At 55.6% G+C, this 26,198-nt stretch overlaps 1 protein-coding gene across 5 annotated transcripts in view; it reads left to right on the plus strand.

Moving 5' to 3' along the window:
• LOC144938548 (rho-associated protein kinase 2-like) overlaps positions 1-26,198 on the plus strand; it is a 61,579-nt gene that overhangs the window by 9,786 nt on the left and 25,595 nt on the right. For 4 of the 5 annotated variants that reach the window (XM_078866471.1, XM_078866473.1, XM_078866474.1 and 1 more), the window contains exons 2-15: positions 11,223-11,304; positions 15,278-15,378; positions 15,840-15,977; positions 16,359-16,534; positions 17,066-17,150; positions 17,801-17,945; positions 19,130-19,268; positions 22,002-22,093; positions 22,579-22,741; positions 23,318-23,393; positions 24,468-24,479; positions 25,028-25,116; positions 25,295-25,343; positions 25,758-25,893. In XM_078866471.1, the coding sequence (XP_078722597.1) occupies positions 11,223-11,304; positions 15,278-15,378; positions 15,840-15,977; positions 16,359-16,534; positions 17,066-17,150; positions 17,801-17,945; positions 19,130-19,268; positions 22,002-22,093; positions 22,579-22,741; positions 23,318-23,393; positions 24,468-24,479; positions 25,028-25,116; positions 25,295-25,343; positions 25,758-25,893 (1,483 nt within the window). Of the gene's footprint in view, positions 1-11,222; positions 11,305-11,686; positions 11,749-15,277; positions 15,379-15,839; positions 15,978-16,358; positions 16,535-17,065; positions 17,151-17,800; positions 17,946-19,129; positions 19,269-22,001; positions 22,094-22,578; positions 22,742-23,317; positions 23,394-24,467; positions 24,480-25,027; positions 25,117-25,294; positions 25,344-25,757; positions 25,894-26,198 lie in introns of those variants that run through there. The other variant, XM_078866472.1, reaches the window with a different exon arrangement.

The following is a 26,198-nucleotide window of genomic DNA, read 5'->3' on the forward strand; positions in this document are numbered from 1 at the left end:
TGCATCCCAAAGGCCGGATCGACAAAAAAGGGCCACGATAAAATTCACAAACGTGTTGAGAGCTGCCGTATGCTGCCAGCCAGCCGAGGGGGCACGGTCAAAAACGACCGCAGTCAATTAACATAGCGCACCCACCGACGTGTAAACAAGCGCGCAGCCACAACGGAGATGGGCCGTTGAGAGCCGGGATTCAAACTCGGAGAGAGAAAATAAACAATCGCACTGTACGAGCAGCGCGGGCAGGATGAGAGCAGCGGTGCTTCCCCCCCCAACCCCCCCCCCTCTTGCAGATCGTCATCTTGTTACGCTCAGTCGACGGGGACGAGGTTTGTTCTCCGCCTGTCGTCCGAGTAGTTCGCTGCGTCGAGCGGAACGGCGGCTGACTGACGGACCGAAGTGGCGAGCGGAGTGGCTCGTGTGCGGCGGAGTTGCACGCGACCGATACCGCTTGTGCGTGGACGTCCTCTGCAACAAGTTGCTCTTAGTAGAGACACCGTAAAGATGGAATGTGAGGCCAACGTTGGTCCATATGTTGGAGGACGACTGCCTCCAACTGGCCAGTAGCATCCTTCACGATAATACAGGTTTTTGTTGGGTTAGATCGCTTAAATATATAAATGTGTCGTTAAACCCGCCTGTTTAGAGTATCACACGTGCAGTGCAGCGTTTCTCTTCATGAACTCAATAGCAATTACGTCGCAAGGCAAACATTGAGGAAGTCCGGATTGAGAGATGAGTTTGTGAGTGTGTGAACAAGCGAGCGAGCGTGTTGCCCTGACACCTCTTTGACAAAGGTGTAGAGGTTAACGGACGGCGATGATAACGACGTTCGTTGTTGTGCCATTGACCCTCCACCACCCGACGACGAGGTTGCCGCGTGAACGTGCGAAGATGCTGCGGCAGTGTTTGCAATAAGTGCCGGCGGGTCGATCGCCCTGTGACCGCTAAAGCTGCAGCTCATCGACGGCGGCGGTGGAACTTCGTGAATATTCAGTGGTCCCCCCCCCCGCCACGTTCTTTGCTCTCTTCACGTTCAACACAATGGCCGCCTGTGAGACCCCTCGAGCTGTTTATGACAATGGAGTGATTGTTTAGAATTGCGCCCGTGCAGAAGAGCACTCTCATTGAAGTGGGACCCTCTGCGAAACTCCTCCTGCGGCGCGCTGGAGGGGAAGGTGCCCCCCTACAACTCCGGCGGTTCACAGTCCAGCATCTCTCGTAGCACCCACTTATGCCCCCCCCCCTGCCCCGTTCCGTTTCCCAAAAAAAAGGTGCACGCAGAAGCGTGGGGGGGGGGGGCGTGGTGCCTGTTTTTGAGTGGACATCTGTGAGAAAAGAGCTTTATAGCTCGCCTGGTTCCTCCAATATAAATAAACATTCTGATTTGATTCTGGAGTTGCATCGAGGCGGAAGAGGAGCGCGCGGATTAGAGCGCACGCACGCGGCGCGACGACAGAATGTGGACCCTGGTAAGGAAAGCAGCGCAGAAAACACGCAACTCGTGCGTCGGGACCACCGCGCCGGAAGAGAGGTGCATGCTCATCGACGGGGCGGGACGCGTCACGGCCCGCGGCCGGAGGAGGCGACGTCGCCGAGGGCACGTCGGCTGTGGAGATGGAGCAGCGGGATCGGCTCGTGTGCCCCGCATGCCACCGCAATGTCGTGAGGGATGGCGATGGATTTTGGGAGGCCATTCGTCCTGGGGTGGGATAGGTCGCGTCTGATGGTGATGAAGGATGCCCCAGTCCGTATTTTGGTAAATGTGTCCGGATTGTTTGATGGCAGGAGCCCTCCTCCTCCCTCTCCACCATCCCTACCCTCCCCACCACCCACCCCCCTCCTCCACCTCCTCCATCACGACAATGCCAGACCACCCACGCTGGCCTCACAACATCGTTGCATAATTCGGGTGGACTTTCCACGTTACACCCCAGGTCTGCTGTGGCACTCTCACATTTCTGTCCATGCGGTCCTCCTTTTTGAAAGGGCGCCCCCCTGCACCCGGCTTGTACGGGGCGCTGCCTGCGTCTGGTTACGGGCGTCGCTGACGGATCTGCACCGGTGATGGAATACTGGCAACCGGTGCCGCATTGGCACAAGGCCTTTGTCTTGAATCGTCATCTTAATAAAGGGGGGGGGGGGGCATTCCCTCCGAGGCTCGAAGCTCCTCTCCGCTGTCGCCAACCCGACAAGCAGCACGACGTGGGGGAGGCCCTCATCCAGCAGTGGATTGACAAAAGAGCTGTGCGTGTGCTCAGACTTTCTGTTGGTGACCCCGTGACCTGTTGCTGCGATCCATGGGGGAGAGAGTCCGGCTCTCCCTCGTGTTTTTGAGCCGTGCGGCACGATGTCCGACGTTTCGCTCTGACGTGCCGGCAGCCTCTTCAGGAACTGCGTAGAGCAGCAGAGTTTCCGTTCAATTTAGTCCCTGCGGCGGCAGCCCCCAGCACGTCGAGACAGAATGCCGAGGTGGTAGCGGGCACGCCTGTAGTCCAGCACTTTGGATGTGGGGGTTGATGGATCACACTCGTGTTGTGAATCTCCCTTCCCGTGGGCCTCGAGGTGCCATACCCTGGTTCGCCGGCAGAAAGCAACACAGCAAATGTTGGACCTCGAAAGTGTTCCGTCTGTATGGGATAGAGCGTTGCCCCCTCGCACACACCCGTGGGTTTTCTCCGCTCCCTCCGATTTATTGCCACATGCAAACACTCATTTATTTAGTTAATCCTCTTCATCCCCTATATGGGACATAAAGGCCGCAATGAGTTTCCCTCCACCTCTTCCTGTCCTTGGCAACATGTTGAGCCTCGCCCCGAGAGAGGTCGATCGCTGCCACCAGCTCGTCCTTCACGGTCTCGCGCCACGTTGGTCTCGGCTCTCCCGGGTCTCCTTTTGCCCGGCGGTGTCCATCTGTGGGCAATTTTTGGAATACTGTACGTCCCTGGTTCATTGTGAGAACGTGTCCGAGCCATCCGAGTCGCCGTCTCATTCATGACTTGGCTGAAAACGACTTAATATATAGAGGACCACAGAGCTTGGGCATTTGTTGTTGCTGGCTCACCGCCTGGCTGCTCCTGCTGCTGACTTCCCACTCCTCTGCGGTGCCTCCTCGCGCCTCCCAGTCGTCCTCTCTCTGTGTCTCTCTCGACGAGAGCGACGAGCGAATACCGTGCGACGGCGGCAGTGGCGGCGCAGCGAGTCGAAATCATTGTCATGATGAACACCACGCGGTACAACCCGAGTGCGAAAAGTTTGCCGTCGTGCAAACCGCTCCGATGCGCTCTTGGGGTCACGGCTTCGTGCTGTTCGCACGGCGGCGGCATCTTGCGACGCGGTCACGGCCGCCCGCTCTTCCACTCCGAGTCGTCGCGTCGCTGTAGCCCCTCGGTTGGGGGATTTAAGTGGGGCCAAGTTTGTGATGGTTCCAGACGCGGCCTTGCTTGGCAAACATGGCGTGGTGTAGCCCCTGCCAGTGGCCTTGGTGTGGAGTCTGTAGAATCGAGGTGTGTGTACGTGTGTACGTGTGTGTAGCGGTTAGGGCACTGCGCTACGAACCTGGCGACCCGAGTTCGATTCTCTGAACCGGTCCTGTGCCTCCCCTAGGTCGACTCAGCCTCAAATGAGTACCTGGTGCGATGTGTGAGCATTGCCACTAGGGAGACAAAGGCGGCCGGGCGTGGTGTTGGCCACCCACCCCCTCGTGTGCCGTGCCGGCCTTCATAGGTGCTCGCTAACAGCACTTGCCCCTACAGTCTAAGGCTATACGGGGGATCTTTGTCTTTGTATGCACGTTGTACATGTGTAAGTCTGTCGAACTTCTTTCGTACCGTACATAGCCAGCCGTGCTAATCGGAGGTGTGGGGGAAGGACAAACGACACGTCGATACACCGAGAGTAAAAACGCCCATTCCTAATGCTCGCAAATGCAACAATATGGGCGTCAAATTGTGTCCAATGACAAATGAATGTTACACGGCCCAGCCATAGCGCGTTCGTTTCTTGCAGCTTGTCGCGGTGATTTTCGTGGTTCGAATTGGACAGGCAGCCTTGGCTAATGCTGCCGGGTGTATTAACCGCAAAATACGCAGCCCCTTCACAGCGAGCGTTTGCAGATTCTAGGAGGAGTTGTCCATTGTGTTGCTGGCACCACAGTCCCAGTTTGACTAATTTTTTTAAGTTAACTCGCAAGCGGTGAGTACGCGGTTAAACAGCCTCCTTTCGCCCACAGGGGAAGGGTCGGTGGGGAAACATGCAGCAGCAGGCGGAGCCATGGCAGAACCTCCCAACAGTTGCCGGTCTTGGCGCTGATGGGAAAAACAAAACACAACGTCCCGCACGTTCAGAGCACGGCTCTGAACTTAATTTGCTTCCTTTTTTTAGCTGCGGTATTTGGCATGTATATATTTTTTTAACAGCATAGATATTTTTAAACTTTGCCATTAAAAGGCAGTTTATCACAAGATGTGGCTTTTAAATCGGCCTCAACTCCGCCTCTCCGCCAAAAATCTGCCAGGCTCGTTCCTCGCACACAAATTTGGTGTTGCAACGATCCCCGTGGTTTTCTTTTTGTCCTGGGGGGGGAGGGGTGGGGCAGGCTGGGTGATTTTTTTCTTGGGACCGGCAGTGACCCCAAAAGGATCCGCGGTCCGCCAAGGCGAGCGCCACGATTCCCGTCGTCTGCTGTCGGCACTTCTGCTGCTTCTCGTCGCCGATTCGGGCTGCCTCCTGCGAGCTGCGCTGAGGATGGGCAAGAGTTCGGAGTTTTTATTTTGTGGAAGAAAAATATTTAATTGCATTTCTTAATAAACAAAAAATTGGGGGGCTCGTTCCCCCGCGCTGCCCACTTAATTATCGCGGTCACCACACCGCGAGCCCGTGGGTGGTCACGTGTGTGGTCACGTGGGTGGTTAACATGGGAGTTCTAGCCTCTTCTCGCGCACGATGGCAGCAGCGATGCGGTTCGGGAGCTCGATGCCGATGTCGAGGTCTGCTGCTGCAGGCCACGAAGCGAGGGCGTCACGGGGAGACAGTTGGTGTGGTTGGAGACGGTGTCCTCGTGTTGATCGCCACCCCCCTCCCCCACGCGTTGTGAACGCAGCCAACGCCGTCGAGTGGGCACAATGGAATCCTGCGCGACGATCACTTTGGTTGCTGGAGGAGGAGAAGAAGCTGCTGCCGGCGTGTGGTGCGAAACGTCGGGCATCATGCCCGGCCGATGCCGCGCGGTGGCGCCGCGACGGCTCTCCCGGCGGTGGTCGCGTTCTCTCCTTGTCCTTCTGGAATGCTCTTCCTAGATTAGGAAGCTGCTGGGACCTATGCACTTTGAAATCATCTAGATCGAAAACGAATTTCTTTCGAACTGATTTTTGCGGTTAGTTTGTTTGTCTTTCACGCGCACCTCCGATTAGCATGGTTGGCTTCTTACGGTGTGAAAGAAGTTCAACATGCACGCATACGTAGGCTCACGCAGAGACCCATAGACTCGCGTCGACCCGTATGCCCGCACAGAGACCCGTAGACTCATGGTTGGCTACGTAGGCAGCGCTCGCTGCCTTTGAGGTGTGGGGGGGTGGGGGGAGTCGACCCGACGCGAACATTCTTCTGAAATGAAAACAGCAGAGAGAGAGAGAAAAAAAACACAAATTCCCCAAAAGATTTTTCACAGCTCTCGGTTTGCTTTTTAAATTCCTTGTTTTTTGTCGCGTAAATCTCGCAGCGGCCGGTTTCGGGAATAGTTTAGCCCTCCGCATGCTATCGCGGCCAAGATATTTAATAATTCATTGCTGCTTCATCCCCAAACCCAAAATAGCTTTTCGGTGTCTTAAAAAAACAAACGGCGGGGCGCTTTTGGGTTCCCTGATAATCTTTTTGCAGGAGCAGAAGAAAAAAAAACCTGCGAAGGATTAAAACTGCTTCCTGTTGCTCCACCGGCTTACGGGGTGTCATGAAATATTTACCGAAGGGGAACTCTCGGTTCTTGCCAACGATTATCACCAATACTTGAAAGGGAAAAAAACGAAACCCTAAATTTCCACTACCCCCCCCACCTCCCCGCGGAACGTTCAGTCGAGTTGTACACCACGTGAGGGTCCCTACTGGACACCTGTGAAAAAGAGCTTCATAGCTCATCGGATTTCTCAGGGCTCGCTCATGAAAACGAGCTCTCACCCGGCTAAAAAAAATGAAAAATCTACTTGAAACTTGAACACACGGCTGGGAGTGCCGCCGTCGATTCATCGACTGGAATCGATTCTCACGCTCGTGACGCAAGACGCCGGCTCCTGTGTCGTGCGCGTTCGCCCCCTCGTATGCCGTGGGAGATTTCCCCCGCGTTTTCCCGTTGTCTTCCCCGTGAAGATAAACGTCAATGGAATTCGCCAAGCATCACCAATGGAGCAGCACGCTCCCGATAAAGGGATCTCTTAATTCTCCGAGTAGTGGCTTTCATGGATGATTGACCGGAGGCGTTGTTCTTCCCCCGCACCTTCGACTCGCACGGCTGGCTACGTACCCTGCGAAAGAAGTTCAGCACACGTACATGCGTTCCAGGACTTGTGTATGAATGTCTGACTCTTCCGTCGGGTACGTGGGCCGCGTGACCGACCAGTCGGCGTTTGGAAGGTGTTTTCTGGTTCAAAGACTGCATCCTCGTTTCTGTTGTCGATCATGCCATTGCGCGTGGTCACGTGACTCTCGGAATTTGCTGTCCGTGTAGGGTCGGTGAGGTCTTGCAGTCATTTTAGTGCATTTTTCTGTCCCGCTCCGCAATGTTAATCGCGATTGCGCCGTCAGCGGTCACGTGGGCACGAGACGAAGAATCCTTTCGGAAATGTCGCGACCCTTCGTGTTCGGAGAGCAACCCACGGACGAGGGTATCGCAGACCTACCCCTGAGGTCTCTCTCAGCGACCTTTGGTCCACAGAGTCAAGGGCGGCACTCTGCCAAGCGCCCTGCTTCAAAGAGCAATGTTCGTCGCGCGACCGTCAAACTTTTATTTTTAAAGCTCCGAGCTGGTATTTGGCTGAATTAAGTGCAGAGCTAATTTTTTTTTGTTACATTCGTTGGTGACCTGAATTTAAACCTAGGATCTCACCGCAGGATGATGACCTCTGAGCCGTCCAGCCACTCCCCGCCTCTTTGTAAGGCTATGGTTGTCTTTGTAAGGCTATTGGGTCTCTTTGTAAGGATGTGGGTCTTTGTGTGAGTCTGTGGGACTCTCTGTGAGTCTGTGGGTCTCTGTGTGAGTCTGTGGGTCTCTACATGAGCCTGTGTCTTTCTGTGAGTCTGTGGGTCTCTCTGAGTCTGTGGGTCTCACCATGAGCCTGTGGGTCTATCTGAGTCTGTGGGTCTCTCCATGAGCCTGTGGGTCTCTCTGAACATGTGGCTCTCTGTGTGAGTCTGTGGGTCTCTCTGAGCCTGTGGGTCTTTGTGTGAGTCTGTGGGTCTCTCTGAGCCTGTGGCTCTCTGTGTGAGTCTGTGGGTCTCTCTGAGCCTGTGGCTCTCTGTGAGTCTGCGGGTCTCTCTGAGCCTGTGGCTCTCTGTGTGAGTCTGCGGGTCTCTCTGAGCCTGTGGCTCTCTGTGTGAGTCTGTGGGTCTCTCTGAGCCTGTGGCTCTCTGTGTGAGTCTGCGGGTCTCTCTGAGCCTGTGGCTCTCTGTGAGTCTGTGGGTCTCTCTGAGCCTGTGGCTCTCTGTGTGAGTCTGTGGGTCTCTCTGAGCCTGTGGCTCTCTGTGTGAGTCTGCGGGTCTCTCTGAGCCTGTGGCTCTCTGTGTGAGTCTGCGGGTCTCTCTGAGCCTGTGGCTCTCTGTGTGAGTCTGCGGGTCTCTCTGAGCCTGTGGCTCTCTGTGTGAGTCTGTGGGTCTCTCTGAGCCTGTGGCTCTCTGTGTGAGTCTGCGGGTCTCTCTGAGCCTGTGGCTCTCTGTGTGAGTCTGCGGGTCTGCGCTCTGTGTTCGCTGTGCTTATTTGAACAAAATTTCTCGTCTGTTCATAAAAGTCTTCCCCGTCCGTTTGACTCAACATCGACTTGTACAGAAGAGGGACGCTTTGTTTGGAATCATCACGCGCTGAATGTACAGTCTCACTGCTGGATGGAGGCCTCCCCACGTCCGATTTGTCACAGGGGGTTGTTTGACCATACTTCACCACGCTGGTCAGTGGGGATTGGTGAAGGGGTTGGGGGAGGCGTAGCACCGGTTCGGGTGTCTTAAAACTGTGCTTCGCTGGGTCCGGAACACAGTTATTGCAACAACAACAACATTCACTTCTTGGTTCTTTCGGTAAAGTCACGTAGAAGGGAAATAATAAAATAAAACATAATAAAAGAAATGTTTTATTTTTATTATTTTATTACTTCCCTTCTACGTGACTTTACCGAAAGAACCAAGAAGATGAATCCCTGCAGCCACGAAAGCTTTAAATCGAAATTTAACAACAACAACAACAATAATGAAAGAACGAACGAACGATGCCGTCGCTTGCTCGCCACCGTCTGAGACCCCCCCCTCGCTCCCCCAGCCCTGGCTCGTGTCCCCAACGCCCCTCGACCATCAACGCCAAACATGGAGCTGCCTCTGGGCTTTTGGTCGGCGGGACTCGGTTTCTGACGTCAGTCACCGGGGCGGGGGGGGGTGAAAGGAGTTGGGGGGTGAAAGGAGTGGGGGGGGGAAAGGAGTGGGGGGGGGGAAGGAGTGGGGGGGGGAAGGAGTGGGGGGGTGAAGGGAGTGGGGGGAAGGGAGTGGGGGGGGGAAGGAGTGGGGGGGGGGTGAAGGTAGTGGGGGGAAGGATTTGGGGGGGGGGGTGAAGGGAGTGGGGGGAAGGGAGTGGGGGGGGCCTTGTGGTTGAGCTTCTCTCGTCGGGGCCGGGCCACTGGACCTGTGGGTAGAGATGGGATGGGGAGGGTCAGAGGAGAGAGGGGGAGGGAAGAGGAGAGGATAGAGGAGGAGGAGGAGAGGGGAGTTGTGTATGTGTTTGTTTGTATGTATGTTTGTCTGTGTGTCTGTCTGTCTGTATATGTGTGTCTGTTTGTCTGCATGTCTGTGTGTGTGTGTTTGTGGGGAGCGGTGGTGTAGCGGTTAGCGCGCTGCGCTACCAACTTGGCGACCTGGGTTCGATTCCCGCTCACGGCCAACACCGGTGACGATTATCTGAACCGGTCCTGGGCCTTCCCTAGGTCGACTCAGCTTCAAATGAGTATCTGGTGCGATGTGTAAACATCGCCACTGGGGAGACAAAGGCGGCCGGGCGTGGTGTTGGCCACCCACCCCCTCGTGTGCCGTGCTGGCCTTCATAGGTGCTCGCTAGCAGCATTTGCCCCTACAGTCTGTTAAGGCTATATGGGGGATTTTTGATCTTTGTGTGTTTGTTTGTGCAAGAATGAGCACTTGGCTTGCAATAAGTAGACTACAAGTCCATATGTCTTGCCGTCATTGTATTCATCATCGGCAGTGATTAAACCAACACCGACTTCATTGCCAGTATTTTAGTATCATTGTTATTCCCGTAATTGACTAAATAATCCAGTCTTTTTATTGGTCATATCTGGTTATCATCATAAGCCCCACTTTTGTTATCATCATCATCGAGCTTCCGGGATGCAATTTCCGAATTGTTAAAATCTCCAACTTTTGGGATCTTTCCACCCATAACCCCGCACTCGGCAGTTTGCGGGACACGTTCCCTCTCTCCTCCACCACCACCGCCCCGCGTGCTATCGAGGGCACGCTGCCCCCCTTCCCCGGGCCAGAGGTTCGCTTTCGTAACGGACCCCAGGAATTCTCATCCGCTTGTGCCACTCCATCTCCCCAGCGGCTGAACGAGACGCCCGCCCGGCCCGCCCGCCCGCCAGCGTTCACGCGTCGCCCGCGTTCTGTGTTTTCGGGGCGCCCGTGTTTATCTGCCTTGCTCAGCGCTCGCCCGCGCGCCTCTCCCTTGGCCAAGAGGAAGCGATGACGCGGCGGCTCGCGCATCCTGCCCCCCTCGCATCCAGGATGCGCCGTTACAGGAGCGCGCCTTCACTGGCCGCTTACTTTATTGACCGAACGCTCGCACTCGGCACTGTACGTGTGTGTCGAGCTTCTTCCGCACCGCACGTAAACAACCGTGCTCAACGCAAAAAGCCGTTTTGAAGAAATGGGTTTTCAAATCTAGATGTAAAAGTGCATAGCTCCAGTGGTTTCCTAATATCGGAAGGAAGTGCGTTCCAGACGGCGACAGAAGCGCAACACGAAGTTCTTTACCGCTGCGGGCCGGCGTTCGTTGTGCCCGTGGGAAAGGAGCGTCCACAAATATTTGCCGCCTCTCTCTTTCTGAGCCGAGAGTCACGCGTCGGTGCGTTGACGCGTTGACGCGTTGACGCGTTGACGCGTTGACGCGTTGACGCGTTGACGCTTTGGTGCGTTGACGCTTTGGTGCGTCAGCAGCTCGGAGGAGTTTCTGCCTCCCACGTGCTTCCATTCCGCCGCGCCTCTTCTCTGGGTCACATCGGAATCTCCGTACTTGTGACTGGAGAAATCCGATGAGCTATGAAGCTCTTTTTCACAGATGTGCGGTCGGGGCAGGCCAGACCGCTACAACAACAAACAGTACGCAAACACGAGTCGCTTAAAAATATACCAATTAAACAATTTTTTTTTTATCTTAGCAGGTAAAGGCTCCCCCACTGAGGTTATGAACTTATTTTCCAGAGGCGACCTGGCAACAAATGATGCCCTTGCATAGAGATCCACACACTTGCGTACTCCTACATGGTCCATAGATTTGCGTACAGACCCACAGAGTTGTGTACTCCTACACGATCCATTTCCACGCGATGCCGCGCAGAGGGCAGAGTGCGCAAAGAAGCGTCGGAGAGACGCACACTTGGAATGTACACCGGGAGACACGAAGAGGAGCGCTGAGGAGAGTGAGTGGGCATTGACAGGGACTCGTCACAATGAGAGTGAGTGGGCATTGACAGGAACTCGTCACAAGAACGATCTCATGGCCAGAGACCAAGACGAGGGCGAAACCACGGCCTGGATCACGCTCGCCGCGGAGACGGAACCGCGAAAAACCGGCTCCGTGAGCGGGCGCTGGGCGGATGCTCTTGTCGTGAGACCGTGAGAGGTGGTGCCGGATTGGGGAAGCCTTCGTCCAGCGGTGGACAGATCACGTCTGTTAGTGGTGAATAATTGTGATATTTTTTTAATGACGATTAACAGTGATACGTTTCCTGTCTCTCTCGCAGGACGGCTTTGAGGCGTTGGTGCAGGACCTGGACTTCCCGGCGTTGCGCAAGAACAAGAACATCGAAAGCTTCCTCAACAGATGTAAGTCTCGGGATGCCGGCGCTCCAGAACTTGACCGCTCACGGCTTGGGAAGGCCTTCATCCAGCAGCGGAATGACCGTGGCTGATTCTGATGGTTGATAACCAACAGACCCTGTGCTCGTTGTTGTCGGTGCTGGCTCGTTGCCTCCGACGTTGCCGTCACGAACCCACCGAGCCCCCTACTTCTAACGTGACATCTTCTCGAATGAGTCCGGGCGGCGGTGGCTGCGCTGCTGCTGCTGCTGCACGTGGCTGCCCGTAATCCAGCACCGTGGAGGCAGCGGCGAGGGTTGGTGGACCACACACGGATGTTGCGAAACTCCCTTCCCGTGGGCGTCGAGGAGGAAGCCCGTACCCTCGCTCGCCGGGAGAAGACAGTACAGCAATTGTGGACTCGTGTCATCCGTGTCTTCTGCGTGGGATAGCTTTGGTCCCCTCGCACGTGTGAGTTTTCTCCGGTTTCCTCCGGCTTGTAGTAATCGCTCACGAATTGGCCAGTAACACCTTGATGTATAGAGGACGGCAGAGCTTGGCGGGGGAGAATTTGTCACCGGCTCGCTGCTTTGCGTCTGCCCTCCTTCCTTTCCAGCTCCTCGTCTGTGGCTCCTCGGAGCTGGGAGTCGTTCTCTTCTTGTGCGGGCGAGTACTGCCAGGGCGGGCGTGCGAGTATCGTGCGGTGGCGCCGTGTTACAAGCTGATGTCGCGTGCGCAGCGTCAGCAGTAAAACTCAACGACACTTCCCGTCGCCGCGTCGTCGTGGTGCCACCCCCCCCGCTCCCCCCCCCTCCCCCAAGACCCGGCAACATTTCCTTATACACCGACGCATCCAGGCTGACGCGCGTCACGTGTTTATTGACGCGCTCGGAATATTAAATGATAACCCACGCGAGTAAATAAATGATGAATACATTGTTGAATTGACAGCCCCCTTTTGCCGTTCCGCCGTTGGGCGAAGGGCTCCCCCACGCGGCAGCGCCCTGTTCGGTTGTAAGGGTCGTTGGGCCACATCTCGTCGCTGGCCTTCATCCAGCAGTGGATGGGCCATGGCTCAGTCCGGCGTTGAACCCAGTCCCTCACGAGGTTACACTGAAAGTCCTCCGCTGGCCGTTGTCCACTCTGGCCAACGTGCGATGACTGCTGCCGCAGTACCGTGCCTGGGATATGACCGCATGCGTGCAGCCCTTTTGACAATCTACTGTTGGATGAGGGCCTCGCCGCGCCGCGTGGGGTTGTGAGGGGCTATTTGATCGTACTTCACCACGTTGGTCCGTGCCGGTTTGGTGAAAGGCGGGGAGCATCATTGTTGGAGCGTAGAAATGCAGTACAACAATGGACGTTGCTGGACTGCCCTCTGGCGACAACGTAGCCTGCAACACGGTGGTGCCACAAATCCCAGCGCTGTCCAGGCTCAACCCAGCTTAGCTTCCGAGATCCGATGATTTCGGGCGCATTACGGGTAATGTGATCACATGTGCACGTAGAATACTTGAGCTGCGTGTGTGTGTGCGTGTGCCGCTGCGAATTCGACAATGCGATCGTCTGCCCGGGCCGACTTTAGTTTGCGTAGATTCATGTCTGTGCAGTAGCCTTGGTAGCTCATGCGGACGCGGTGGTTTCCCCTCCGGTTTATAATCGCAAAATGTTGGTGTACCCTTCATTGTTGTTCTTCTTATTATTATTTATTTGTTTTGTCATCGCTTTTATTGCGACCCACGTCAGTCACTCTCGCACACAAAACGAGACTCATCCTGGTCCCCCCGGAGTTGTCGTCAGCTGGCCACGTGACAACATCGACTTGACACTTGACCCGAGTGCTGTTGGAAATCACTTGGTGGGGGGGGGGGGAGATGTTAGCGTTGTCGTGTATGTGACGAGCCCCCCCCCCCCACCGACACACCGCTGCTTGAATAATTGACGTTGCTCTTCATCGGCGGGGAGCGGCCCTTGAGATTCCGTCTTGCATCCCGGGAGGTCCCGGCGAGGTGGCAGATTCGTAATGAATGCCACTCGAGACGTATGAACAAGAGCGGCAAGATGAAGAATTACAATCACTGGGCAGTAACACCGCTGCTAAGCGAGGGAGCAAACAGACTTGGCCGTTGCGGCACCGATGCTCTGGGACAACCCCGTTTCCTCCCTTGACATCGTCAGGTCTGCCTTCAAAACCAAATATCCTGAGGCAGAAGATTGTTGCCGGATACGGACACATTTTGCAAATGTGATTTGTAACTTTGAACGTTAGCCGCGTACCTTTTCGATAGTTCAGTGTTAATGTAATTGAGGGACTGTTTGTTGTTGTCTTGGTGTGGTCTGGGTTTATTGTTGTTGTTGTTGTTGTTTTGGTGTGGTTAATGACTTTTTGTCTTTGTGTGGTCCGGGAGTTGTTGTTGTTGTCTTGGTGTGGTCTAGGATTGTTTTTGTTGTTGTCTTGGACTGTTGTTGTTATTGTTGTTTCGCTGCCTTGCACTACTATGTTTAATTTAAATGTCTTTATTTATTTTGAGTGACTTGCTTACCTTTTCTCCATCTTGCTCTCATATTTATTTATTCGTCGTTGTAACTTGCTGAGCCACCCCTACTGGTGGACATCTGTGAAAAAGATTCCTCCAGGATAAATAATCGTTCTGATTCTGACAAAGTCTGAGAGGAGACATTCCAGGGTGTCACGGTGGCTAGGAGGTGTTAACTACCTCGCCTGGTATACAGGAGGTCGCGGGTTCGATCCCGACCCTGACACCAGTATATTTGGAGTTTGCGTGTCTCTCTCTCCGTGGTCGCGTGGATTTTCCTCTGTCGTCCTCCGGTATTTCCCTCCACAGTCAGAAATATTCATTTAAAGTATTTGGCTGCTATACATTTCCACCTGATAAGCCACTTCGTTGAGCTATCATTTGTGGCCAGGGTCGCTTCTGAAAGAGAGCTACGCAGCTCGGGGGGCCTTACTTGGTCAAATTAAATATTGTTTTAGTTTATAGTTGAAGTAAGGAGTCCGAGACACTGATCCGCGTGACCCATGGGGCCTGTTGCCCTGAACGTCGCCCATCGCATGCGTTGTCCTTCGGGGCGTCGTTAGTGGTGAATCGTCGAGTTGTCTTCATTATGTCTCCTTGTGCAACACTGCCGGTGAAGTGTCGCCCACTCGTTGTTGCGTACGAGCAAAATCGGGACCCATAATCCACTCTTAAATGTGCACTCAAGGTATATATGTGATTTCTACACATCTCAAATGCTTTCTTTTTGTTACAGCCATTTGTCAATTAGCAGCTGGGTGAAGGCCTCCCTCCCCGCACGATGTTGTCCGTGCTGGACAGCGCTGTGGCACAGGACTGGTTCGGATTTCACTCACCACCGATGTTAGCCGTGTATCGGAATCGCACTCGGGTTGCCACATTTATAGCGCAGCGCGCCCACTGCAACACTACCGCTCCGTAAACACACACACACACGTGCACGCTCGCGGTCTGTCGCTATTCAAATGCCACGGAGAAGACTCGAAGTGCGTGAGGGTAATCCTCCGCTGCTGCCTCCTGCATTATTAATCGCGGGTTGACAGCGCAATAAAGGTTGTCATGGATGGGCATTAACACATTTCTTGCATTGTGCAAGGTTATTCATGTTATTGTAAGAGCTTGGGGAAAACAGACGGTGAAGATGATGATGATGATGGGAGGAGGAGGAGGGGGAATTCCAAGATGGAGCAGTGTGAGGGAAGAAGCTGAACTATAAGCGTTGTGAGCTGCTGTGTGGTGAGCGGGTCGGCGGACGAGCGGGCGAGTGAGCATGCGAGCGGGTGAGCGAGTGAGTGAGTGAACGAGCAAGCGTAAGTGTGCGTGAGCGAGCGAGTCACTGTCCACACGCGGTTGGTGAAATGAAGCGGTTCGGTGTCTGGTCGACCTTCACCTTGGTTGAGCGAAATCGAGTTGAAGCGTGCGCCTTGGCCAACGGCACACCGCCGGCGCGTGTCACCGCACAGATGAGAAGGCGGTGGGCAAGGTGCACGACCTGCGCATGAACGTCCACGACTTCGAGCTCCTCAAGGTGATCGGCAGAGGAGCCTTCGGTGTGGTGCAGCTGGTGAGTTTGGTCGCTGTGCCATCCAAAGTCGCTCTTTGATGCAAATTTGTGGATTCTTTACCTTGATTATTTCGATGACGATGATGATGATGATCATGGGTCAGAAACCGGAATAAGAAGAAGAGATTTTTTTCGAATTCCGTAAAAAAACCTCAATATTTCAAGAGCCGCATTGCATGTGAAATACGAAACGGTGGCTCCTTAATAAATAATAAATAACGTCACAAATCAGTCCTTAAAGAGCCCCGTTTAGGCTCCGGAGCCGCAGGTTGGCGACCCCTGAGCACGATGATGTGACGTGCCTCATTATGACGATGATCGTGATAATGTAACATGCCTCGTTATGATGATGATCGTGACGATGATCGTGATGATGTGACGTGCCTCATTATTATAACGATGATGACGATCACGATGATGTGTCGGTGCCTCATATCCCGGTGCCCCTTGGCGCGACGCAGGTGCGGCACAAGCAGACGCGGCGCGTCCACGCAATGAAGCGGCTTAACAAGGGCGAGATGCTCAAGCGCTCCGACTCGGCCTTCTTCTGGGAGGAGAGGGACATCATGGCCTTCGCCAACAGCTCCTGGATCATCCAGGTTCGACTCCCGTCTCGTGCCGCCACCGCATGGCCGCCGGTGATCGTGGTGATGATCGCCGTGAGTGGTGGGTGGTGCAGCGGTTAGGCACGCCGCGGTACGATGCCGGCTCCCCTGGGTTCGACTCCCGGTCACAGGTAGCGTCGCTCGCCGCTAGGGGTGGCACCTCTAAGGCACAACATACCAGGAAACTGTCGTCGTGGGAAGAAAGAATATTTAAGAATACCGGAAGTGCGGGGGGAGTAACAGTGAAATGTGCAGTGGACACCTACGGGGCTATCTGCCCATGGATCGTGATGATGAATTTTACATCGCGTCGTTCACGAAAATTGCATCTCACAATGGAGCCCACCCCCTCTCCCCCCCACGCTCTCTGCCCAGCTGTTCTCGGCGTTCCAGGACGAGCGCTACCTCTACATGGTGATGGAGTACATGCCGGGGGGCGACCTCGTCAGCCTCATGAGCAACTACGACGTCCCCGAGAAGTGGGCACGCTTCTACACGGCCGAGGTGGTGCTGGCCCTCGACGCCATCCACTCCATGGGCTTCATCCACCGGTGGGCGCCCGCCACGGCCGTGGTGCCACCAGGGCCGGATTGACCCGTAGGCCAATGAGGCCTTAGGCCCTCATATTGTGTAGGCCCTCCGTTCCCTGTAGAAGTAACAGCGGAGTGACGGCGGCGCGGCCAGTCGTCAAAAAAACAAAAACGTGTCTTTGAATTTCGTTGACGGCGTTCGTGACTTTGCGACCGCTGAAGCTTGGAGGGAGTGAGTGAGTGATGCGTGTGGCACAGTTCGGCGCCAGCTATCGTAGGGTGCGGTCGTGTCGCTACAGTTCTCCGGGGTGAGTACAACGTCTTTAAAAACAACGGCGCCGCTACGCCTCTCTAAATACAATTAACCCTTGACCGCTTGCACGTTCTGAGATTCGGGGGCGAACGGGACACCACCCAGCCTGCAAATTTACGGACGTCATAGGGACGGGAAAGGGTTAACGGGTGCACGCTGACAGCAAATGCCCCAACGGTGTCCGTTCAAGGCTATGCAGTGGACCTCTTTGTGCGGGGGGACGTGTGTCTTCGGTGCAGGGACATCAAGCCGGACAACATGCTGCTGGACAAGCTCGGCCACCTCAAGCTCGCCGACTTCGGCACCTGCATGAAGATGGATGCCGTGAGTGACCCGCTTAACTGCCCACCCCCACCCTCACCTCCCACTTGGCCTTCGCCGGCTCTCCTGGCCACCTTTGTCTCCCCAAGTGGTGATCAGGTTTGTTGCTTCACGTGTGACCAAGGGTGAGAAACTCAGCGGGAGGGCAGGACGAGTCTCGTTCGCAAGAGTGGCCTGCGTCACTCGAAATGACAAAAGCAAAGCGAATCGAATAAAGTACAGCGGTGCAACAAATAGAAATTGGCACGAAAACAAATGTCCCATGCGAACAGCACTTGCCTGGTCAGGCTATTGGGGCATCTTTGGCTTTGTTACAAATGTGCATGCGTGTATGTGTAAGTGTGCGGGTGTATATTTGTTCGTGTGTACCTCTGCGCGTGCCCGTGTATAAGTACACGTACCCGTGCGTCAACGCACTCGCGCATCTAAACGTGCACGCGGTCGACTCGGCCTTCAAAGAGGACCTGGTGTGGCGCGTCGACATCGCCACTGGGGAGACAACGGAGGCGGCCGGACGCGTGACGCTGGCCGCCCCCACCCCCTCGTGTGCCGCGCCGGCCTTCACGGGTGCCGCGCCACTCGCTGTGACGGCACTCGCCCCAACGCCCCCCGTTAAAGGTTCCGTGGGGGGGGGGGCACCTTTGTCTGCGCAGGAGGGCATGGTGCGCTCTAACACGGCGGTGGGCACGCCGGACTACATCTCCCCCGAGGTTCTCAAGTCGCAGGGCGGGGACGGCTACTACGGCCGCGAGTGCGACTGGTGGTCCGTGGGCGTCTTCCTCTTCGAGATGCTCGTCGGTGAGCCGCACGCGACGGCGGCCGAGCGACCTTCCCCCCCCGCCCCCCCCGCCCCCCCCCTTCCCCCCCCACGGGACTCGCGTCCAGAGGCAGTGGGAAACGCGGCCAGAATAGGCGCCGAAACAAACTGCCCGAGGCTCTGTGGTCCTTCTGTGGTCCTTCTGTGGTCCTGTTTTGCTACGACGAGCCGCGACCCCGGGTCGCGCGATCCATCTCTGAGCCACGTCGTCCACCGACTCGGGTCATGTGATCGCGCCCCCCTTCCCCCCCCCCCACGTCACGCTACCGCACCGCACCGTACACATGACCACCCCGTGTCGCAAGACTGCCCCACGTCACATGTGACACGAGCCAATCACCGAGGTTGGCCCTCTTAGACATGAGCTCTAGGGGAGTGTTGTTGGCGTAGCTGAACCGATACCACCAACACGTTCAGTAACACGTTCAGTGACACACATTCGTTACCAAGATGTGTATGTGTGTATGTATGTTGAACTTCTTTCACACCGTACGGAGCCAACCGCACTAATCGGAGGTGCGGAGGAAGGACAACAAACTAAACACGAAAATCAGCTCTAAAGAAATACGTTTTCAACCTATATTTGAAAGTCCATAGCTCCAGTTGCTTCCTGATATCGTAAGGAACGTTCCAGACGCTCTTCCACTGCTGTGCAGTTTGTTTGACACGGTCTTCACGAGCCCCCAGAGATAGTGAAAGAGACATGCACAGCCCCAGGGCTTGGACCCAGGATCTTAGCAGTACTGGCTCGCTGCACGTGGCCATTATAACCCCCCCCCCCCTCTTAGACCAGGGAGTGAATCGGCCCCAGGGATAGGCCCCAAAATCTCAGAATTGCTGGTTACCGCCCACCAAGTTGCTGACATACACGCACACAAAGTCAAAGGTCCCCTGTGTAGCCTACACAGGCTGTCTTGGCCAAGTGCTGTGTTAGCAAGCAGCTGTGAGGGTCAGCACGGCACACGAGGGAGTTGTGTGGCTGGCTCTCATGCCTGGCCGCCTTTGTCTCCCAAGTGTTGATATTTACTTGGCACAGCCCCGGTTCCGATATTCGATGCCGGTGTTGGGCATGAGCGGGAATCGAACTCGGGTCGCCTCATTCGTAGCGCAGTGTTCTTAACCGCTGCGCCACCACTGCCTTGCGTGCACACACGCACACACGCAGGCGACACCCCGTTCTACGCGGAGTCGCTCGTGGGGACGTACAGCAAGATCATGGATCACCGCAACTCGCTCTGCTTCCCGGACGACGCCAGCGTCTCCAAGGAGGCGCGCAGCCTCATCTGCGCCTTCCTCACCGACAGGTGCGAGACGGTTGTGGAGCCACGGGGGGGTTTGAATATATACACACACACACATGTTGGCCCCAAACAATAAGAATAACCCATCCCCTTTTTCGATTTAAAGCTTTCGTGACTGCAGGGATTCGTCTTCTTGGTTCTTTCGGTAAAGTCACGTAGAAGGGAAATAATAAAATAATAAAAATAAAATAATTTAGACGCTGTCTTTCCGACAGAGCTGTTCTTCACCCGAGGACGGCTGCTTGCGTTGCGGCCGAAACATCGTGAGAATTGTATTTTATTATGTTTTATTTATATTATTTTATTATTTCCCTTCTACGTGACTTTACCGAAAGAACCAAGAAGATGAACCCATCCCCTCTCTCCCAATGTGCAGCTGTGCAAGGGCGCCCCCATCGTTGGTCATGTCCGCCACCTAGTGGCGACAAAAAAAAGATGTTGCGCACGAATAGCAAGGTCGCTCGCGCCGTTCGAGATTTACAACGAAATCACGGCCACGCGCAGCCCTGTTGTTTGTCTAGGCCACCGCTTAATGGCGGGCCCTCTCCCCCCGTGCTGTGGGCAGTGGGAGCGCGGCATCGCTGTGCAGCGGTGGATTTGCTGCCACAGGCTCCTGTTGACCACCGCGTGGCTCCACAGCAGCCTGTGGCCTACTTGTCTAATGCGTGGAAGTCGCCCATCAAAGCGGATGAGCAAATCGACTCGGAAATGTGCCCGATCTCATCGATCTCATCGGGTGCATTCCTAGTTGACCTTGGTCAATCCAAAACGATGCAGGGCTCTACCCTGCGCCCACACATGTGGACTTGTATCATCGGGTGCAGGGTAGATCCCTGGATCGTTTTTGGTTTTAACTTCCCTAAATTATGTTCCAGCACGCCGGCACGGCGATTATTTTTGTTGTTGCTGCTGTGAATTACACCTGCAAACCAGCACCGTGGAGGCAGCGAGGGTTGGTGGATCACAGAAACGTTGCGAAACTCCCTTCCCGTGGGCATCGAGGTGCCATACCCTGGCTCGTCAGAAGGCAGTACAGCAAATGTGGACTCCTAACATCTGTCTCTTTGGTATGGGATAGCGTTGGCCCCTTTCGCACCTGTGGGTTTTTTTTCCCGAATTGTCTGAAAACATCTTAATATAGAGAGGACCACAGAGCTTGGGTAATTGTTGGTAGCTTCTCGGCTTGTGCGCCACGTGCGCTGCACGTGACTGCGTCTCCGCCCCAGCAGTGCGGCTTGGCACGTTGTTGAGGACTCTCCGTTACGGCGGCCAGAAGGTTTGGGTTAGAAGCCTCGAGTAGGAAACCATCAATCTGGTCGAGTGACTCGGATATTGGCCATCGATGGCAAACACCGGAAGACGGAAGGGGAGGACCTTGTCGCGACTGCCCTCTGGTGGCAGTGGCGTGAATATTTATTTTCACTCGGGCCGTGTTTTTGTTTACGTGGGTCAAAGTTCGTAGGTTGTGCGTGGCTCATCATGGTAGATCATGGCACCTGGTCGGCTCGTCCCGGTCTCAACGGCATCAACACAAACCACTTTGAACCTGACGGAACAAATGAGCTTCCTTCTCGGACAGACGCGCACGGAAGTGTTGGGATACCGCGCTGGCAGTGATGCACCAGCACGGATATCGAATAACTCGACACGATCGTGAACACCACCGTGGCCCGAATGAGGAAACGTTGTACCAGGGGTGGCATTTTGCGTCGCGAGGATTTTGGCGGCCTGTGACCGCCTTGTTCTAGTTCCTGCCAAGGGCTTCTCGACACTTCGCGCCTCTCCCGTCGCCCCCACTGATGTCCTCTTCTTCCCCCCCCCTCACTCCCCCAAAGTGTGCAGACACTACTGACTCGACCGCATGTAGGGCAGAGGTCGCAAACGGGTTTTGATTCCTTACCCGTACCCGTACCCAGCCGCACCAGGGTCGCAAATGGGTACCCGTACCCGTATCCGGCCGGGTACGGGTACCCGTTCCCTACCCGTACCCTACCCGAAATGAGTGACAAACGGTTACTCAACAGTGACTCACGGCCTACCCGTACCCGGCCGCACCAGGGTCGCAAACGGCTACCCGTACCTGGCCGGGTACAGGTAGCCGGGTATCGGGTAGGGTAGTGTGTGTAGGCGCCTACAGAAGAAATGTCTTTTTTATTGGAGGGGGGTGAGGGGGGAGTGAAACTTTTTAGTAGGGAGGAGGTCGATAATTGTTGTCAACCTGTTGGATCAACTTTTTACACCCACATCTGGGGGGGGGGGGGGGGTCCACTTTGTTTAACTTTCAGATTCAGGCCTTCTGAAAGGCTCTCGTCATTTAGTTGACGGACAAACGGAACGTCGGGCTTTCACAACAGATGGTTCTTCTTCGTAACAGAAAGATCAGCCTTGTTGAAGGGCCATTGCCCACGACGTCGCTCAATACATTTTCCTTTCCTCTTCTGGGCGGTCTTATTGATGAACGTATTGATTTGTCCACGAACACGCGGGTGAAATGTGACGCGTATCGTACTACATTATAAAAAACAGTTTTGCTGGTTAGTGTGTGTGCGGGCGGGCGGGCGGGCGAGTGCGTGGCGGTGTCATCGCCACGTGGATCTACTTGATGGAGTCACTCGCATCCCCACAGCGTCGAGCACACATTCCTTGTGTGCTTGACGCCGTGTTGGGTCCCGTGGGCTAGCAGCGACTCGCTGGTGTTATCTATTTATTTGTTGTTTGTTTGTTTGTTTATTCCAGGGAGGTTCGCCTAGGGCGGACCGGTGTGGATGAGATCAAGAGGCACCCGTTTTTCCGCAACGACCAGTGGACGTGGCAGAACATCAGAGAGAGTGCGTGCGCCCGTCGCTGTCGTTTCCCGTTTCCGTGGTCTTCCGCCCGTGTCTCCGTCTGTCCTCGTCGGTTTGTGCCTCTCGCCACGTTCCTTAGCGTGTCTAGATTAGTCGGCGTTCCCATCCGTCTGTATCTCTCTTCGTCTCCACCTGTCCATCTTACCATCTGTCCATGTTTCTGCGTCTCTTTCTCCATGTCGCCATCCCCCCATGTCTTCGTGTCCCCATCTGTCCACGTCTCCGTGATCTTTTGTCCCCATGTCCCCATGTCCCCATGTCCCCGTGTCCCTGTGTCCCCGTGTCCCCGTGTCCCCGTGTCTCCGTGTCCACACGTCTCAATGTCCCCGTCTCTCCATGCGCCCAGCTCTCCGTGTCTCCGAGTCGCTTTGACCCTCCACGTCTCCATGTCCCTGCATTTCCATAACGCTCTCCGTCTTCCCGGGCCGCCCCTTGTCCCCGGGGTGTCCCCGTGTCTCCCCGCGTAGCCGTGGCCCCCGTGGTGCCCGAGCTGGCGAGCGATGCGGACGCCAGCTGCTTCGACGACGTCTCCGAGCAGGAGAAGGCCGAGGAGGAGGCCTTCTCCGTGCCCAAGGCCTTCCTGGGCAACCAGCTTCCCTTCATCGGCTTCACGTACCACAGCACCTACCGGTACGCCGACCGCTTTCTACCGCTCGTCATCACCACCAGCCGTGGTCTATCCGTTGCTAGATGATGGCCTCCCCCAAGCCTCACGATCCTGCGATGTAACAATCCATTCTAGCACTAGCCGATATTCGTCGCTTCGTCTCGTCGAAAGTTTGTCTGGTTTTTTAAGTCTCCCACTTAAATAGGAAATTCTCGAGCATTCGGGATAAATATTGGCACGAAGACTTGGGCCGGATAAGACAAAATTGGGGATGATGTAAAACTCGCGTCCGTGAGGATGTAGACCACACGTGAGTTTAGCGAGACCGAGCGGGAGTGTAGACGCTAAGCACGCCGTCGGTTTTTATTGCGAGTCAAAGTAATATGATTACTTGTTAAAGTAATCATATTTTTTTAAAGAAGGTAATCGGCTTTTGTCGGCGCCGTGTCAGCCGACCCTAGGTGAGTGAGGAGCAGCGATAGTTAAAGCGGCGCGCGTGTGAAGTTACTTTCACCGTTTAATGCGCAACCCGGATCATCGGGTCGTGTCGCCGGTCGTGTCGGTGGACTTGTCGTTGGTCGTGTCGGCGACGACTGCAGGCTGCTGGAAACCGACGAGGTGGACACACCGTGTGGACGAGGAGGTGGCACAACGACTCGAGGAGGAGACAACCAGGCGAGTGCTCTGCCCTTGTGCCACCCTGTGCTGATGATTGCTGCCGTGCACGATCCCAATTGAGTAAATTGCAGTGTCATTTTTCAGCATGTAGATGTTTTAGCCCACATCAGTTCCGTTGCACGTGTGCGTTTGTTTATCTTTCGGAGGAAACCATGCAGAACAGGGGGGAGAACGTATCAGCTCCACACTCTCACACGCACACACTAACACCTACCAATATTTGCACGATTTGCTACGTACCGTGCGAAAGAAGTTCAACACACGTACGTAGAAATTGCACTCGCTCACATTGCAGGATAGAGGCAGGTCATACAAACCCTCACGCAGCGAAAGTGCCCGAGCCAGAAATCGAACCCAGGCCCGAAACGTGGGGCATGGCGTTGTACAACCCAGACCCTCGTGGGAGATCTGTCCGGTGTTGTCGTCGTCGTTGAGCCGTAGCTGGAACGGGGGGACGGCCTTCGCTTCCGTTGACGGGAACGCCGAGCGACGAGGATGTGATTTCAACAAAAGCGGCGTCGAAACGGACGGGTCTGTCCGGGTCGGCCACCCGCAAAAAATATTTCCCTACACGGCCCACCACGTCCAGTATACCACCCGCTGCGCTGCGAACCCGGTGGCCTGAGTTCGATTCCCGCTCACGGTCAACACCAGTGACCGTTATCTGATCCGCGGCTGCTCCTCTCCTAAGTCGACTCGGCCTCAAATGAGTACCTGGTGCGGGGTGTAAACGTCGCCATTGGGGAGACAAAGGCGGCCAGGCGCGGTGCAGACCACCCACCCCCTCGTGCGCCGTGCCGGCCTTCGTAGGTGCTCGCTTAACAGCACTTGGCCCTGCCTCCTGCGCCGCTGACCTTTGCTTGGCATCCGAGATGTGTCGAGGTTGGGCGCGTTCCGCGTGATTTGGTCACGGGCCCGTGACCGACCCACCCGATCGTGACCGACTCGCGACTCGCCACCACCACCACCACCACCACCTCCGTGCTTCCGTGCCGTCTAATTATTCTTTCTTCCTGCGTTTGTGTTCCGACGCTGCCGACCCCGTCGCCGCCGCCGTCACGTCGCGAGCAGACCAAGGAGCAGGTGAGGGCGGTGCCGTGGCTTTCGTGCCATCGCAGCAGCAACCACCTTGAATCGCCGAGTCACAACCAGAATGTTGATTTTATTTCTTTACGCTGGAGGGACCGATGAGCTATATACACGTGTCCAGTAGGGGCTGGTCACGAAGTTACAACAACAAACGGTACAAAAAACACGATAGGAGTGCAAAGTATAGGAGAGGTAAACACATCACTTGCAAAAAATATTCAAAGAAAACTAAACTACTTATCTTACCAGCTAAAGCCCACTGAGCTATTTACTTATTTCAAAAGAGACCTGGCCACAAATGATAGCTCACCGAAGTGGCTTATCATGTGGACATTTACAGCAGCAAAATACTCAAGAAATTATTTTATTTATTTAGCTAATTTTGCTGAAACACCCACACAGTGTCTCCTCAACTTAGAGGCGCGATCCACCCCTGTCTTCTTCCCCTCCCTCCCTCCCCTCCCTCCCCTCCCCTCCCCTCCCCTCTCACCCTCCCCTCTCACCCTCCCTCCCCCCACCATCGTCCATCCTGCATCCACCAGGTGGAGGCCCTGCAGCTGGAAGTTCTCCAGCTGAAGGAGCAGCTGCACGCGGAGATGCAGGCCAAGGACGAGACGGAGCAGAAATTCAGGTGGGGGGGGGGGGGGCGCCTGCTACCAGTGCCTGAGAGTGGTTTGATCGCCCGCGAACATTTGTCCAGGATGAATGAGGTGTTTGTTCCCCCGGCAGAACCAATGGTACTGAACTCTGCCGCCGTCGCTGCTGTGCGAGCGACTATCTCTGCCGCTGCTCTGTGCGCCCGTGTGCAGGTCGACCAACGTGCGCCTGGAGAAACTCATCACCGAGTGGGACACGGAGGTGAGGGGCGGTGGTGGTGGTGGTGGTGGGGGGCGGTTGGGCCACGCACGATCACTTCGTGCGTTCGTGCACGTGCGGGGTGGGTGCGTGCGTGCGCATGTGTGTGCGTGTAGCGGTCTGCGCGGCGCGCGACGAATCCAGCGACCCGAGTCCGATTCACCGCCAACACCGGGTGACCATTATATGAACCAGTCCTGGGACTCTCCTAGGTCGACTCGGCCTCAAATGAGTACCCGGTGCGATGCGTATAAAACATTGCCACGAGGGTGACGAAGGCTGGCCACGTCCCCCTCCCCTCGTGTGCCGCGCCGGCCTCCGTAGGTGCTACTCGCCTTCATACGCGCGACACTTTCCCCAACAGCGTGCTAAGGCTGCACGGGGGGGTGGTGGTGGGGGATCTCCGTCTTTGCGCAGGTGGAGGGGCGCAAGGCCCTGGAGGCGGCTCTGCGCCAGCTGGAGCGGGACAGGGCGCTGCTGCAGCACCGGGCGGCGGACGGGCAGCGCCGTGCAGAGCAGGAGTCGGAGAGGAGGCGCGCCCAGGAGGCCGAAGGTCCGCGAGCGCCACCGCACGCCCCACCGCCACGCCCCACCACCACGCCCCACCGCCACCACACGCCCCACCGCCACGCCCCACCGCCGCACTTAGGCAGTCACAGTTGACCTTGACGTTGACCCCAGGAGAAACGGACCAGCGGATGGGCGAGCTGACGGGAGACGCGTGAGAGTCGTGCATTCCGGGCCTAGCAATGAGCGACCCACGAGATAAAATAATAAACACGCAATCTACTGATAATAAAAGGGTTTTTTTTTGGGTTATATTAGCACGGTTGGCTACGTATGGTGCGAAATAAGTTC

This window comes from Lampetra fluviatilis, chromosome 22 (assembly GCF_964198595.1).
Source record: "Lampetra fluviatilis chromosome 22, kcLamFluv1.1, whole genome shotgun sequence".
Taxonomy (NCBI): domain Eukaryota; kingdom Metazoa; phylum Chordata; class Hyperoartia; order Petromyzontiformes; family Petromyzontidae; genus Lampetra; species Lampetra fluviatilis.